The sequence below is a fragment of the Colletotrichum jinshuiense genome, chromosome 11, assembly GCF_051148585.1.
Source record: "Colletotrichum jinshuiense chromosome 11, complete sequence".
In the NCBI taxonomy this organism is placed as follows: Eukaryota; Fungi; Ascomycota; class Sordariomycetes; order Glomerellales; family Glomerellaceae; genus Colletotrichum; species Colletotrichum jinshuiense.
Genome location: NC_139304.1, coordinates 70,505 through 87,452, shown reverse-complemented (window position 1 = coordinate 87,452; position 16,948 = coordinate 70,505). Strand labels below are relative to the sequence as shown.

The 16,948-nt window shown below is 47.9% G+C and overlaps 5 protein-coding genes across 5 annotated transcripts; 2 read left to right on the top strand and 3 right to left on the bottom strand.

Moving 5' to 3' along the window:
- Window positions 1-428: 428 nt before the first annotated feature.
- EsH8_XI_000016 (uncharacterized protein) lies at window positions 429-1,438 on the bottom strand (the record flags this gene model as incomplete). The annotated part of the gene is made up of 3 exons (XM_083273924.1): window positions 429-466; window positions 588-933; window positions 1,007-1,438. 3 exons carry the CDS (start codon window positions 1,436-1,438, stop codon window positions 429-431), a joined length of 816 nt encoding a protein of 271 aa, XP_083120260.1.
- A 242-nt stretch (window positions 1,439-1,680) lies between these two features.
- EsH8_XI_000015 (uncharacterized protein) lies at window positions 1,681-2,595 on the bottom strand (the record flags this gene model as incomplete). The annotated part of the gene is made up of 3 exons (XM_083273923.1): window positions 1,681-1,902; window positions 1,964-2,013; window positions 2,346-2,595. 3 exons carry the CDS (start codon window positions 2,593-2,595, stop codon window positions 1,681-1,683), a joined length of 522 nt encoding a protein of 173 aa, XP_083120259.1.
- Window positions 2,596-3,523: 928 nt separating this feature from the next.
- On the bottom strand, window positions 3,524-4,243 carry EsH8_XI_000014 (2EXR domain-containing protein; the record flags this gene model as incomplete). Its single annotated transcript, XM_083273922.1, has 1 exon — window positions 3,524-4,243. The coding sequence occupies one exon, from the start codon at window positions 4,241-4,243 to the stop codon at window positions 3,524-3,526; it is 720 nt and encodes a 239-aa protein (XP_083120258.1).
- Window positions 4,244-5,507: 1,264 nt separating this feature from the next.
- EsH8_XI_000013 (WSC domain-containing protein) lies at window positions 5,508-6,392 on the top strand (the record flags this gene model as incomplete). Its single annotated transcript, XM_083273921.1, has 2 exons — window positions 5,508-6,237; window positions 6,322-6,392. The coding sequence occupies 2 exons, from the start codon at window positions 5,508-5,510 to the stop codon at window positions 6,390-6,392; spliced, it is 801 nt and encodes a 266-aa protein (XP_083120257.1).
- A 2,610-nt stretch (window positions 6,393-9,002) lies between these two features.
- EsH8_XI_000012 (MDR family MFS transporter) lies at window positions 9,003-11,178 on the top strand (the record flags this gene model as incomplete). Its single annotated transcript, XM_083273920.1, has 3 exons — window positions 9,003-9,236; window positions 9,313-9,930; window positions 10,150-11,178. 3 exons carry the CDS (start codon window positions 9,003-9,005, stop codon window positions 11,176-11,178), a joined length of 1,881 nt encoding a protein of 626 aa, XP_083120256.1.
- Window positions 11,179-16,948: the final 5,770 nt, after the last annotated feature.

Sequence of the window (16,948 nt, the reverse complement as noted above, 5' to 3'; positions counted from 1 at the left end):
CACGTGGATCAGCCTTCCAAGTACCGGTGGGTAACTGGGGTTCTAAAACCGGTGACCGTTTTGCGCAAGTGCACACAAATATTATGTAATCTTTCCGGAGACTTGCACCACTTCAGTTAATTCCTTAGCTAAGCACATCTTTCGAGTGACACTCTTATTTTATCTGCTTCCAACCCGCCGGCCCCGCCTCCACTTGTTCCGGTGTACCTCTGCTCCTGGATTCTGTCACACGTCAATAACAACCAAATACACACACCCAGCTGGAGACGCGTCATGCTCTGACATCGTGGTCACTTCCAACAAGAATACAAATCACAAAGCGCCCGAGCACGCTGTGAATTACCAAATGGATATGGCATGTCCTTCATTCCTCCCTTGATCGCTTGCCGTCTTGCTCTCCCCCCCCAGCTAATGATGCTGTCCTTTGACTACAGGGCACATCTTAACGCGAGCAAGTAGAAACTAGCTGTTCCAGCATGGATTTTTCGAGCCCCACGTCCCACGACGACGACAACCTTCCTCACACCAACCAAATTGACGCGGATACCTCAGCCGAGCCCGGCAGCACTGTCGAGACAGCGACAGACAAGATGATGGAGATGCGTTACCAGCGTCCCTCTGGCCGTGCAGGTCATATGTCATGAACACAATGTAGTCGAGAGCTGCAGTCATCTGCTTGATGGGGATTAACTGGAGGTACCGGTATGACGCCGGGGTTGCGAACGAAACTGACTTGGAGCTGCCGGCCTCAGACTTGATGCTGGCCAGAAGTTGGTAGTAGTTGACGCCGTTGAACGGATCGTCCGCAGGGATGTCGGGAATGTCAGGAGCACCTGGGTATTCCCAGTCAAGATTGATGCCATCCAGATTGTGCTCGTTGATAAAAGAGATGATGTTCCGCTTCAAGACGTCGCGGTTGACCGGCTGGGCCGCCTCTCGGAGAAGCATGTAAGCCCCGCGAGAGAGCACTGAAGTCCCAGCCGCCTAGAGAAACAACCTTATTAACACCCTCGAGCTTCTTGAAATACCCAAACTGCTCCTTCACCAGCGGGTCTGTGATCTCAATGCGGAAGTCGCCGCGCGTGACGTTGGGGAAGGCGAAGTGCACGTGGGTGTAGGCGTCTGTGTCTATCTGACTTGCATCAATGGTCAAGAACTTGCGGTTGAAGTTCCAGCCCTCAAAGTAGCCAAGTTTGACCTTGTTTGCCGGCGCGGAGCCCTTGATGATATCTCTGCCGCAGTTGCTGATGCGGCCGTGCTTGCCGGGAGCCGCAGTGCTGGGAGCACCTATCTCGGAGTTGGAAACGACACAGAAGTCGTCCGTCATACCGCACTGACCCCAGATGTTGCAGTACACATTGAGAGGGCACGGGTTTAACGCGCTGATGTTAGTCCCAGCGGGAGGTCGGATGGTGCCGTTCAATGTCGGTCCACACATGGCGTTCTGAGCCAAAAGAATATGATATCAGTTACATTTGATATTCAACTGGACCCGAAGGGGTAGTCAAGAGAGATGTCTTCACTAAAAGGAACAATTGCAGGCATGGGCGCAGCTCCTTTGCTGACGCACATGTTGAACTCGGGGTAGAGCAGTTTGCAGCCGTTCCAGCCCCATGTGTTTTTGTTGAAAGTCTCGAGCTCGTCCACGGTGAGCATGAGGCTCGCAGCGATCTTGGAGCATTAGTCGTCCTTCTTGGTGGTGTAGACGGCGCAGTAGCTATCGGCGCCCTCCTTGGGCCTCAGGTCAGGCAGCTTGCCCTGACTGCAGCAGACGTGTTGACCCTCAGCCAGGATGGAGCAGAGGCCCGTCTTCGAATTCGCCTTGGTGAAGTCATCTCCAGAAATTCCCTGTCGGTTGGCTTCTGTTAGTCTTGGTTGGGCACCAGTACCATGTAGTGTGAACTTACACACTTGGTGACCAATTAGCTACAGTCATCACCCAACACAACCTGGCGTGTCTTACAGGTGCCGTCGGAGTCCCCAGAAGGCAGGGTGTTGGGAAGGGTGCCGCTGCTGCAGCAGACACGCTCTTCTCCGACAAGTGAGTGAAAAAGGTTGGCGCGGTTGAAGTTTTGCAGTTGAGTCTGTGAGATTCCGCATTATTCTGCCACGGCGTAGAAGCCCTAACTCGCTTTCACGGTGGTGAACTTGCAGTCGGCCCGGGCGAGCAGTTTGGAGAAACCGTCAGAGACATCAATATCCCGAGGAATGAGCGGGTGAGAGCTGGACGTGCTGTTGCCAGTGGAGTTCTTGGACAACGTCAATTTCTCCACGCACGGGAACAGGACCGCGTAGAGTGACAGTCATTCAATCCTCACCAGCATCCGCCTGGGAGACACACTTACCCTCAGCCCACATCTTGAATGCCTCCTGGACAAACTCGAGGTTCTTGGTGCTGCTGGCCACGATGCCAATGCTGTAGTTGGCACCACGGTCCTCAGCCCCGCACAGCTGCACCACGATGCTGCTGGAGATTGACTTTTCCTGTGCATGCTCGAGGAACTTGTCCAGAACACCGGCTGTCACACCGTGTTGGTGCACCTCGGCGCCGGCAAAGAGACCGACGACTCCCGATTGCGAGTAGCCAAACGCCATGGCGTTGTTGGTACATGACGGCTCTTAAGACGCAAGATGACTCTTGACCTGGCGGCTCGCAGACATGAGATGTCCCACCAAGAACTCGCCACCCAAGCTGGGCTGGTGCATGCATATCGAGCCTGCTTCCAGCACCTTATTGGCCGTGACGCAGAGGGATGCCTTGGTTGAATCGGGTATGAAAGCGACCCTTATAGACCTGGAGGTATTGTAGTCTGTTGTGCATGCCCTGATGACGGTTGGGGTATCATTGTTCTCATTTTCCTCGGCCGCCTGGACGGCGATGTTGAGCAGCATCGTATCGTTGAGGAAGCTAAATGGGACGCATCCGGGAACAGAAACCAGGAGTCGTCACCAGCCGTGCTGCGTGAGATGGGGCATGACTTGAGGGCTTAGTGTCTGGGCCTGCACCGCTGAGAGCCATTCATGGATCTTATCCTCTATTTTCTGGGCATTGAGGTTGGAGAGAGTTAGGGCACTGGCTGCCACGGCCGCGAGGGCGCGGAGAGAAGAAATCGTCATGGATGGTGAGTTAGCTAAACTTTGTGCAGTAGCTTCTCACGGAGAAGAGGGGATAGAGCCAGAGTTTGAAAGAGTGTCTTAATCCAACTAGAGTATTAATGTTGATGAAATCTAGTGAGTTTAATAAAGGAACAAGAAGAAGAGGGGGGCTCGCGGACATTTCGTCTGCTTCCAGTGGTAGTCACAATTAATACATTTTATCAGGAGCGCCCACTGAAAGTCACTGCCCAGAGAGACACTTACAGGTGTGATTAATTAAAAGTTTCACATACCGTGGTGAAGTTTGCATTTCAGAAAATCACAAAATATCACCTCTATTTTCCCAAAGCTTACGCCTTTTTCAGTTGTGATAGTTAGTCACCACTACAGTAGCAGCAGCACCGGCAACGACCATTTGAAACTTGCTTCAACCCTGTTCTGCTGGCCCGTAAAGCTCCTCGTACTCTCTGGCGACCATAGCATCCAGGTCGACACTATTCATTATAGTCCCGCCCATCTCTTCTGGGTCAATAAAATACACGTTCTCAGGTCCACAGGGAAAGTCAATATCTTCAGTCACCAAGTAGCCCGACCTGATGCCCCACAAAGAAATTAAATGAACCTCAGCAACATTTTTAAATCGCCTGCCAAGTAACAGCGACTCTGTGCGGGAAAAGTACTCCTCCGAGAGGTCCCGCTGAAGCCGTAGTCGGCGAATCTGGTAGGCTACAGCTAGGAATTCATGCAAATCCGTCTTCCCAATAGAGAGCATATCATTATTAAAATTGAACCAGATATAGTGCTCCTGCTGTAGGTCGTGTGTTGTAGCGATGTTGGAAAAGGCTTTTTCAAATCGATATATAGAATCGGGACATGTAGTGAGGTGTTGGCGGGCCTCACGGCAAGTTTGCAACTGGGCTGGGGCTGGGGTGGGTGAGCGCGGGTGGCGTATCGGCGACCACATGACCGTCTGGTCTACTCCCTGCACATCTGGCTCGGATCCCTTGACGTTTGTGGGGTTTGGTTGCTTGTAGAGCATGCGCACCTCGACGATGCGAGGGTCAACGGTCAGCTCCCAGATGCGAGCGCGGAGCTTGGCGGGGAGGTGTGGAAATAGGTGAAACGTCGCTATGGTAGCGGTAGCCATGGTCTAGGGCCGCGTAAAGTCCTCGCTGATAGAGAAGGATGGATTGGTGAAGAAAGAAATCGTGAGAGGGATGGATGCTTCAGACTACTTGCTTGTTTGGGTGGTTGAAATGAGGTGAAATGGGAGCTCCTTGTAGAAGTCTATTGGCCAGATAGCGGAATAACGATAATGTCCGCCCTGGTGTGATAATTCTCAAAATGCTGCGCCGTACGGTCAGTGACAGAAAGGTTGACCGCTTGCTTGTCTTGTCTTATGTGGTGGCGTAAGCGTATAGCAAGCATATGATCGCCTTTAGTTGTCACGCGATGGGGATGGCAATCTAACCCATCGAGTGCGGAATAACCCGATGTTCGCTACGGGCGGGGTAAAAGCCAATTAAATTCATCGCCTGAGACTGCCTAGAAATACATACCCAGTTAAAACTGGGTAAGATCGGTCTGTCCCAAAATGGAGCTATTCCGCACTTGATGGGATACGCAGGGCAGGGCACGTTGCCAGTGTACACTACTATATATCTCTGGTAGTAAACGTCGCTGCCCACCTAGTATTGTGTAAGGTGCTGTAGGAACGGCACTCTGTATTTGCTAACTAACCTACCGACCCTACAGAAGCTAACTAAGCCTGTCACAGCTACAGCTAACCTCTAAGTCAACTACTATATACCTAAAAGTAAGGTGGTAGGGGCCAAGCTGCTAAAGGGCTAGCTACTTTAAACTCTTTGTTACATAACTAGGAACTCTAAAAAAACTGGTAAAAGTGGAAGCGGTCAATAAACAAAATGCAGAGGGGCAAGTTGAGGTGTAAGCCGGCAGCCCTGGTTGCAAGGATAGAAATGTTCGATTGGTGGGTATCACTGGCCCCACGCGGGACGGGTGAATCTGCAAGGGGTGAAAGAAAAGATGACCCCTGAAGTGGTGGTTACAGTCCGCCGAGGTTGACTGTGATTTATTTGCTGCAGCAGCGGCGTACCCGGACTATAACAGCAGCGGCTAACCCTTTTTTCTTTTTCACCTGAAGGATCTAATAAGAAAGGACCTTCTTGATTTAGTCTCCAACTAACATCACGTTCTTGGCAACGGCTTGGCCCAGCTCTAGCTCGACTCGCTTGTAAGCACTAGACACTTCAACTAGACCATATCAAGTAATTATCCGTGTTTATACAATACCCATACCTATATTGTCATACTCTCTTGTCGCCTGTTTTTTTTCCTTGCACCTGCACCACTTCAGCCGCCTGCTAAGGCCAGTTCTGTGCCCATTAATCATGAAGACCTCTTGGTTGCTGTCTTTTGTTAAGCTGGCGCTTCTTGCGCGCAAGGCGGGCTGCACAGACACCCCACTTCTCCCCTTCGACCCAGACACAACCTCTGACTGCGCCGACTGGTTTAACAACGAGGACGACAAGACTTGCGAATGGGTGCGCGATTACTTCAGGGCTACCCCAGAAGAGTTCAGTCGTTGGAATCCATTCGTCGGCCTCGACTGCAAGCCATGGTACAACTGGAACTCATACTGCGTCATTACATGGACCAAGGTAAACGCGACACAGACGACGACCTCAACCACCACCACCAGCTCGCCCACCTCCACCGCACCCACCCTCGGCCCTTCTCCAACGGCCTGGATAAACATGGGTTGCTACGTCGAGGACCCAGAGATGCCCCTCCTCGACATCAACTTCAGCCCCAACGGTGACCCATCTCTGAGCGTCCCCAAGTGCTGGCAGACATGCTACCGCCGCTTCTACCAGTACGCCGGCCTTCAGAACGGCAACCAGTGCTGGTGCGGCTCCTACATCGGCGGCGAGTGGGCAGCGAACCAGACAGACTGCAACTCGCCCTGCACTGGCAACCCCAGCACCTTCTGCGGCGGCCCGGCGCTCATTCAAATCTACAAGGCCGAGGAAAATGTGCCTTCTTCAACCACGGCTGCCGGTGCAACCACTACTCCCGCTTCTGACTCGAAGCGTGACTCCGGGGCGGTCAAGAACCCAGGTATGTTTTGAAATCCGCTGGGCTAGTTTGGATGGAATGCAGAGCAATGAATAGCTCTTTAAAACTGATTGCTTGGTTATTTAGATGTTCGCTTGTCGATGGTTTGGCTTTTAGGGTTTGGATACCTGGTCTACGCTGGTATTATGGAAATGTGATGAATGGCATACGTGCTGATACCTTATAAACACACAAGTTCCAAGTTTTACCTATTAGGTCGCAGTCGAAAGGCTTAAGTCTAATTCGTGTTTTTCTTTGAACCTATTATGAATTAATATCAATGTAAGACTATATAAGTCTAAAGCATACTGATATATTTTAATAGCGGTTAATTAATGCTACTAACTTAACGCCATTTACCTTAGCATTAGCAATCTTACATTCTAGCTTTTATTGCCCCTTTTTTTACTATAGCGATCTTACTACTACTTTTAGCTAGCTACTAGATTAAAAAGGATGTATTAGGTATATAGTTAAAAGATTAGCTATATAAATCTATTGCCTTCTTTAGAGGCTTTATGTTACATTTAAATAACGTTAAACTATTAATAGTGATGGTTGCTAGTAAGCTTCTAGCCTTTTTATTTATTTATTTTTAGCTATATCCTACTTGTTGTTAGTAAAACGCACCACTACAACCTTCAACTAGCAGCCTTTATTACTTTTAGCTATCAGCTGTAGTTCGAGTGATGTATAATTATGTCACGATAGCCTCATTCTGCTAAGGCCCTTCTTTAGCTGCAGCACTTGGCAGCGCATATGTCCCGTGTCCCTGCACGTGATTAGCTCCCAGGATCCCTACTTATATGAGCTCTTTGTCGTTCTTTCACTTACAGAAAATACAAGACACTTTCCCTACAAATCTCTTATGTCCGCTGTGAGCCCTCTCGTCACAACTTAGTTTATATTAATCAAAACAGTAAACAGGCCTAGAGGAAACTCAGCTTGAACTGTAGCCACTCTAGACTTTTACTCTAATCTAACTCAACATAAAAAAACTCTGATAAAAAGGACGTCATATTTAAACGCCAGCCGACGCGGCAGCATCTATATAAATGTCAGAATGAGGCTGAGTATAAAAGGCCCTACTGGTGCTGGCCTGCCATCCTCAGCGTCCGCCACGGCCACAGATAAGTCGTTCACTGTCATCTTGGTGCCGTCGCCCTCGCGGCCCTTGGCTTCGTTGGCCGTGGCGCCACTCACGCCCGCGGCACCATTTCTTTCATCCTGTCCCCGAGCGGCTCCCGTATCGAACCAGCTGTGGTTGACGTAGTAGCAGTGACCGCCGTTGCCGCCATTGCCGCCACTAGAACCCACTTCTCGGCTGCCCCGCGTTTCCCCCGTCCACCGCCCAAGTCATCGACACGGGTCCGAATGCCGACCGACTAGGCATCTCGCTGCCGGTGATGCTGGTGGCCGATGTGATGAGTCGAACGTGTGTACGCTTCCACCCCTTCCTCCGGCCCCTGCAGCACTACCGTAGACACCCGACAAGCTCGTAAACCGCTAAAGGCGAACTTAACTGTATAAGGCAGAGCGTCTGCTGAACAAGGGATAATTTGCTGGCAGAATCAAGGATGGCACATCAAGGAAAGCTGTGGTTGAGATGCACAGGAGTAGAGGATTGGCCAGTATACTGACCGCCTTCTACGACAAACCTAGTAGATCTTCACTAGCGGTTTACGAGTCTGTCGGGTGTCTACAGTAACACGTCTAAACTATAAATCGCGCTAGTCACTAGCTCTACATATACATCTACTATCTCATTCTATAAAGCGTAAATCAAATTTTGTTCCTTAAGCTTTTGACGAGATTTTAGGAGAAATTACATTATTAAGTTTGTTAAAAGGCTAAGTCATGAGGTTTAGGGTGCTGTATCTCAACACTAAAATTACTCGTGCGTTTTGAGGGGGTCCGCCGTACAAAACACTCGCCCCTAGAGAGTATAAACCCTAAAATTGATTGAAACTGCCCCTCCTAATACCTCCACTTCCTAAACACTCCAAAGCAGAGCTATTACATAGAGTTGAAAAAATGCAGGGGCATAGCAAAGTAACGTTTGCCTATGTAAAAATCCTGTTTCTAATAAGCTATCTTTTAGGCCTCAGGATACTGAGACATACAACGTCTATAAAGGGTTTCACTGTACGACTAATACAGCAATAATTGCAGATAACTAAATAACTACACACAAAAATATGTCTAATTGGATAGGAGTAATGCTGGTGTTTCTAGGACTAGCTGAACTGATATAGTAATCCTTGGTATGGACTAGCAGAGGGAACGATGCGAATCATGGTCGCCTCACCAGGAAAAGATATGGAACAGATCGGCTTTCCGGTTGGTATAGCCTGGGCATGCAGGCTGTAGAAGTCAAAATTAGAGGCTAGTTTTTAGGAAGAACGGCGGATGAATGAGTCATTTGACGGACATGGTTGACAAATTTGTGACATGGTAGTGGTGATGTCCATAAGCGTATTGATTCGGCTTGTCGAGGAGGAGTATAACAAGTCTGGATAAAGCATCTCCCTGGCATTAATCTCTTAAATAAATCAGTGTTGTCATCGTCACCATCTTTATCGCTCTTCCATTCTGTGGTCTAAATCAATGGATTTGGGTATTGAAATACGTCAAACCTGCTTGATTTTGGATTAGAGTATCATTGCGGAATTTAAAAGCAAAGGAAGCAATAGGCTATCTAGAACAACAGACAAATGCTTCATTTACAGCATGCGGGATATCATTAGGGTTTAGGACAACGAAGAACGATGTGGTTTAAAAAACTTGAAAAAGGCGACTTCGCGGCCAATATACTGGCGAACGAACAACCTGCGTCCTCGCAAACGAGCAAGGTCCACGATGCCAGCGAGCAGCAGCAGCGACCCGCCCAACATGTCCTCACGCACGCCTCGACGGCACGGTCTGTGATACAATACCCAGCCGGTGCCAAGCTCTTCTTGATCATGCTCTCCGTCTTGGTGTCCATGTTCCTTGTGGCATTGGTAATGAACCTCCCCCTAAACATTCTCTCAGTTTCCTTCTTCCACTGGGGAAACGAAAACACTAACAACCCCCAAGGATCGTCTCGTCATCGCAACCGCAATCCCTCAGATCACAGACCATTTCCACTCCGTCACCGACATTGGCTGGTACGGCAGCGCCTACTTGCTCACGACCTGCACGTTCCAGCTGCTCTTCGGCAAGTTCTACACCTTATTTCGCATCAAGCACGTCTTCCTCATCTCAGTCCTCCTCTTTGAACTCGGCTCCGCTGTCTGCGGCGCAGCTCTTTCCAGCGCGGCGTTCATTGTCGGTCGGGCCATTGCGGGCATCGGGGGCGGAGGGATCTTCGCTGGCACAATCATCATCATGGTCTACTCCATCCCCTTGCACCGCCGGCCAAAGTACCAGGGCGCATTCGAGGCCGTTTTCACTCTCGCCTCCGTCGTAGGCCCATTGTTGGGCGGTGTGTTCACAAGCAAAGTTACATGGAGGTGGTGTTTTTATATTAACCTGCCTCTGGGAGGCGTTGTGTTGCTGGTTGTTGCGTTCGTGTTGCAGCCACCGGAGCAGGAACTAGGCGACACCTCGTTGTGGCAGAAGTTGAAGCAGCTCGACTTCGCTGGCAACTCGGTCTTCATACCTGGTGTGGTGTGTTTGTTGCTTGCGCTGCAGTGGGGTGGCGTCGAGTACGCAGTAAGTGTTACCCTTTCCCCCGTACAGGCTGGCGATCAATCTAATTCAGTCACACATCTGGTGCATAAAACACCAGCCAGTGAACTAACTGTGCGAGCGTGCACGTCCTATAAAACACACCGTCCCACCTCTGCTTCAACTCAATCAACACTCTAGATTGAATTGATCGTCACCCTGCCCTCGTATTCCCTAGAATGACAGAACTGACAACGTCGACAGTGGAACAACCCCCGCATCATCGTCCTCCTAGTCCTTGCCGCTGTCCTCATCATAGGCTTTGTCACCATACAAATCCTCATCCCCGAAACCGCCACTGTCCCGCCGCGCATTATGCACCAGCGCTCCATCGCCTTCGCTTCGTGGGCCGCCTTCGCTATCGGCGGGCAGATGATGATCTTCGCATATTTCCTCCCCATCTATTTCCAAGCAATACAGGGCATTTCGGCTGTTGATTCTGGGATCCGTACGCTGCCGCTTGTGCTGGCGATGATGTTGTTTGCGGTCGTGTCAGGACGGATTATTACAAGGATTGGATACTACACGCCCGTAATGCTAGTGGGGACTTGTATCATGATCGTCGGGGCGGGGCTGTTGACGATGTTGAGAGTTGACTCTGGCGCGGGTCACTGGATCGGGTTCCAGGTTATATACGGCGTAGGGATGGGCATGACCTTCCAGGCGCCGAATTTGGCGGCGCAGACGGTGTTGAAGATGAAGGATGTGCCCGTTGGGACGAGTGTCATGTTCTTTTCGCAGACGCTAGGCGCCGCCACCTTCACCTCCTTGGGGCAGAATGTGCTCAACAACGAGCTTGTGAAGAGGTTGAGGGGGCTACCCGGGCTTGAGGGGATTAATATCAAAGGATCCGGCGTAACGACGCTTACGAAGCTGCCCGCGGAGATTAGGGGCCCTGTTTTGGAGGCGTACAACGAGGCGTTGAGGGTTGTGTTTGTTGTTGGGCTTGTGCTAGTTTGCTTAGTGCTTATCGGCGCGGGGGGGATGGAGTGGAAGAGTGTGAAGTGGGAGCAGGACGCGAAGAAGGCTCGGGAGGATGCTGAGGCTGGGGTTGCCGCTACGGCGGGAGTAGCAGCGGTGGTTCCTGTTGTCGACTCCGAAAATGACGAAGGACAAAAAGAATGGAACAGGAAGAATAGATATAGGGGAAGCGAGGGGAATGATGGTGAATGTATGGGGAAGGTCCGAGGACTAGGACCCTCTTCCTGGGGTGGGGAAGTCGGCGGGCGATGAACGGAACTTTACTGAGAGGCGGAAGCTACATATAAAAGGGAGAATAAGATATCAGAAGGCAACTAGACAAAGAGGCTTAGACAAACCCCTTAAGCGTTGGTACTGGTGAACTGAATTAAGGAATGAGCATGTAAGATAGTACCCATGATAAGTCAAGCTACATACTTTTCGCTCACCTAGGAATAAAGCCATTACTATTACATTACAAGGACAACACGTGAAACAAAGTCTTGGGCACACACCCAGACAATTTACCATACATTGGAAAGTCTTATTTGGACATATGGATAATGGATTTTCCGTGTCCAATTTAATAGCAGACTACTGGCCATAAGACCCCTGGCACACGGATCCCTGGATGGGTCTGGATAGTGGTACATTACACACACAATTATCCGTCTAAGCCTAACACGTAAGTGACAGGTGGTGGCGATGAGGCATCTTGTTCGGTCGGAAAGTGGGTACTCTAACTTAACGTAGTCATACAGCTTGTGGAACAGTTTGGATTAGGGATTCTGAGCTTGTAGAATTAGAGATATAAGTCTGTGCCTCATGATTTCTCGCCTTCTACAAACCTCGATGAAAATTTCCGGGTGTCATGAGACCGTGGGCAACTAGTGACGCAATTCAAGTCTTGACTTTACCTAGCGAGCAGAGCTGTTTGTGTGGTACAGGACCATGGAATAGAGTTGTTTATTATTTTACTCCTTGATACCCCCCCACAACAAACATTCTTATTTCGTAAGGTTTGTTGTTATAGGTGAACGCATTTAGAGCCGTGTAAAGCCCCAAGACATTTGCATTCACTTTCAGCAAGTACAGCACAATATTCAACAAGATACAACCCTCCCTTTCAGATGCAAAACATTTGATCTACAACCTGATTCGCTTTAGTTTTTAGACTTGCAAAGCTTTACTGGTCAAAGTTGTCTAAGCTACCCAAGGACAAGATTGATCACAGGATTAATTATAAAAGGCAAAAGTTCTAGTGGTTCGTTTAATCTTTGAAATGATAATAACCAAGTACAAATATTCAACTAGTTCTGTTCTAATCTCTTTATTGCGTCCTGGCTAGAAACGGATAAACGCATGAAAACCATGAATTTAAATCTCATCAGGGTTTTGAATCTGGAGTTCTTGAGAGGGACTGAAGCGGACGTGAAATGGAGAAGCTTTGCAAAGAGGCAACAACCGTGCATCCCTGATGAAATCTTCTTCGTCGTTTGCTTGCTCCCAATCAAAGCTCCAAGCTACCTTGGCAATACAGATTCTCACCTCCATGTAGGCCAAGTGAACAGCAATACAGGACCTAGTACCAATAGAAAATGGCTTCGAGAACTCTTTATGATCGTGGTCAAATACGGCGTTGTAGCAAGGGTGATCCGCGGGAAGCCATCTCTCCGGGCGAAACTCTTTTGCCTTGCAGAACCACCTCTCGTCACTAGAGATTACGCTTGTTGCCGTGGCTATGACGGTCTGTGAAATTCATCAGTTCGGGGATCCGAAAAGCATAAAGGTAGAACTTACACCCTTTGGGATCCATTTCCCAGCAACCTGGTCCCCAGGGCTGACTCTAGGTAAACCAAAAACTGCAGTACCAAAGATCCGCAGTCCCTCTTCTATTACAGCATTAAGATACTTCAGAGGCTTTGTAGATTCGCCATCAATCTCGCTATGGCGCCGGAATGTATAGCGTAGCTCCTCTTGAAGTTGTTTCAGACAGTGAGGATTCTTCAGGAGATAATACGTAAGCGCAGACAAAAGGGCGGAGGTGGTCTCGGTTCCCCCAGCAATCAGGTTACTACTTTGCGAGGTAAAGAAATCGATATTGGCTTCGGGAGCTTTCTCGCGTAAAAGATGACTGAAGAAGTCGGTACGCTCGACATTTGAATCCCGTTGAATTCGCTGGGACGCCGCCTGACTAGCCATAGCTAGGTACTTCTTGCGCATCATTGTGCTCTTCTTGTTTACAAAGAAGTACCTCACAAGCTTCTGGAAGCCTTTCCATCGACGGCGTACCACATAGTCTAGGACTACCTGAAACCCGCTGTTGGCGAGCATATTCACCCATTCATTAGCTTGACCTACTAATAGTTAGCTGCGAAATCCAAGAAATGTGTTAGTTCAGCTATTTCTTACCCATCTCGACTGTTCCAAGCTCCATGCCAAATGAGAGATCTGCAATCACATCAAAAGCTAGCCACATATACCATTGGCTTATGTTCATGCCCTGTTGAGTGTTTCCACGCTTTGACATCTGATCTATGAGGGAATCAATGTGTCGGATAATGATATCGCCCTGTTTACAAAGAGCAGAAGCGCTGAATCCTGGGGATAGCAGCTTTCTGATACCTTGGTGGACATGAGGATCGACCTCTGTGCCGAGCGCTCCAACTCCCCGATCTGTTTGTTTGTAGAACGTGGTGGATTTTCGAAAAAACCGAGGGTGATTGATGTTTGGCTGTCCATAAATGTCCTTTATCGATTGGGGATGGGCGCACGACAGCTCATTTGGGCCAATGCGTACGAAGTCGCCATACTTGGCATGTACTGCCCCTATTTCCCGAAGCCAGTTGCCGGATAGCCTATAGTTGGTAAGAATTCAAGCAAAATCTTGTCTGGCATAAAAAGTCTTACCACTTTCGCGTTATCCAGATATCCTGGACGCGGGCAGAAATTGGGCCTTGTGCTGGTCAGCCGTTGTAAGCTCCCCTATAGAGGATGTATAGAGACACTGACCAGGGAACCTGGCAAGTGGATGAAAATAAAGATTGTAGATGGATGATAAGACGAGGTACGTGAGACACTGTTGATCTTAGTTTTGGCCTCTCAGTTTAGAGAAGCGCAAACCCGATGGTAATGATCTAGATACTTACTAAAGCCAACAGATAGGCAGCGAGTCGAGTTAAAAGCGAAACAATCAAATTAATCATTCTCACAAATCTTTATCAAATACTGGCGTGTTACTGATGTATGTTGCAGTTAGGATCAATTCTGTTTGGATTAAGAGATAGAGCGTAGGAAGTCTGAGGTGATTTATGGAAGAGATCGCCATAAGGTGAGGCTACACAAAATTTCGAGTCAATGTGCTGAACTATTGGGGCAATATCACATGCCCCCAGCAATATTTTGTTCAGATTGTGTTGAACGTTAGAAGGAAGGAAAAGTAGTTGAATTGACGCTTGCTATCCTTGAAAGAGTTTGTGACCTCCCCCGCAGCCTAAACGCACAGGGTTGGCGAGGCGCATTCCTAACCAAACCCAAAAGCCAATAAATGAAGAGAGCTTTTGAACGCCGAGATGAATTATCAAGATATCAATGGTCTTGTCACCACCAACTAGAGCTCTACCCACTAGTGCATAAACGTGATTTGAAACAGTCTAAGACTCCCGAGTCATTCAAATAACTACAGGAAGTACCTTTACAGGACTGATTTCACTCTTACAGCGAATCTCTCAGCTGTTTCCTTATTAAAAGAACACTCGTAACTTTTATTAACATGTTTGGGGACACTTAATTCGAGCTAGATGGTTGGTGGGTCAAAAACATTGAAAAGCAAATCTTCAACCTCCAGTCCTTGAAAGTTGACTAGGTAGGTGGACCCCTATCCTAGCAAAGGACTAAAGGATTTTTGTAGTCTAAAATGCAACAGCTGCTTCCCTTTAAGTGATAAAGTTTCGCTCGTCATGCAAGCTACCTGACTCGTGCAAATAGAGCCTAAATAAATGCCTACTGTGTCAAGCATCAAAGGTTGTAATAGAACTAGGGAAACCCTCGCTATCTTGTATCTACCCGTTCTCACCGGTTCTTGCATATTATAACAATGCAGATAAGCCAGTTTTAGCTATCTCTTATTAGAATGTAAACGTCAATCTAACACAATAAGCATGGTACTATAGCTATATATTTAGGCTGCAGTTTTAGGTATATGAGCTACTGAATAAGGAATAGTCTGCTGGAAGATTCAGGGATGAGTAGCATGCCAAAACTGTATCTGCGTGCTTGAGAAACAAGGGGAAAAAAGATAGGTGGTAGCTCTAACCGCCTTCTATAATAGGCATCCCGAACCACAACTTCCTTTAATTAGCGCAGAAACAATATTGGAGCTAAGTTAAGTAAGTAGATACAGTAGTGAGAGGTATTGGTTGCATTCAGAAATAATGCTATAGAGTACTCTCAACTTTAATGTAATCACATAAAGAACTGTGCCTTTATCTATCACCTCATTGTGTACCAGTACACGAAGATACTTATTAAGAACTTTTTGTTTAGTTCTAAAACTAAACGTTCTGAAACCTTTTACGCGTAACACAGGACGTCATTTATAGACTAGGACAGGGGTGGCGATCAATTCAAATTGGGGTGCTGATTAAGTTGAAGCAGGGGTAGCACGGTGTGTTCTATAGGACGTGCACGCTCGCACGGCTCACTGGTTGATCTTTTGTTCACTAGATGCGTGATTGAATTGAATTGATCGCCAGCCTAGACTAGGGAAACTTTTCTCAGAAGAGGATTCTATCTACTTCTCTAAGTTGTATGGTGATAGAATAAGCCTTGATGGATAATAAAAGCCTTTCACACAAAACAACTCTAACAAGAAGTCTGCTACATCTACTTTAAGAAAAAGGCAAAAATGACAAACTATATCTATAACTTCCCAGTATGCGCTGTTCTGAAAGCTTGTTTGGTCTGTTGGAGATTGGCTAAACAGGACTAAATGTCCTTGTACGTACAGCTGTAGTACAATTTCTTCTAACTTGTAAAAGAATCTTGAAGCTTCTTATTGATGTAGATTACAACATTAAGCAAGTTTCATTCAGAACTTACAAACAGTTTGCTGCTAATCCATCTTCTGCTTGGTTACTAGACTACCTAGAGATCTTTTCATTTGTTAACCACTATCTCATTATTAATACTCGCTATTTTCGTTCTCTACTCTACAATATTCGCACCACTTTTCATCACTCAAGCTCAATCACGTAATCTTCCACTCTCTAACACAATGGAAATTATGAACTGCACCACCTTATCAGGTCCTCGTTTTCTAAAGGACATCGACTACAACGTAAAGCCTACAGTAGATCCTACTGTTTTTTCTTCCCTTCGATTTCTCAAAGATGTCGAAGAACTTTGTAAAAACCTTGACGCCCCCTTTTCAGCATCGGCGACAAAGGCAGTACTCAGAGCCTATGATGCCCACTTCAACAACGCTATTGTAGGATGGCGAGCCACCTCCAAGGATTCTGCACTCAACTATCGCCTTTTCCAAGACAGGTCGATAGATACTATCGCTATTGCCATCCAAGCAGAGTTCATCAAGCCCAGTCCCCTAACCGATTTAGCGCAAGCCTGGACTAAGCTATTCAACAGCGAAGTACAACAATCGTGTGATTTCGACACTTCAACGGGACTTGTCAAGTCATGGCTATTCCTAGGTCAAACACGTCATATGGAAGATGTTCTCGATGTTGAGTTCGTCCCGAGCTCGATTCGCCGTCAAGTAGAAAGGTTCAGGGAGCAAGGATTGAACAGAGTGAGAACTCTTGCTGTTGATTGGCATTCCAAAACGGTCAATATCTATTGGCGTGTACCGGGGCCACTATCCAAAAAGCAAGCTGATGGATTACTTAGTTTGGCGGGTTGTCAACCGTTGGATGAGGCAGAAGTTGACGAGATCGGTAGATTTTCTAGTGCGAAGGACGGAAGCTTTTCTTTCGCTGTTACATTAGACTTTGAATCCGGTGAGATTGGAAGGGCGGGATTTTATGCA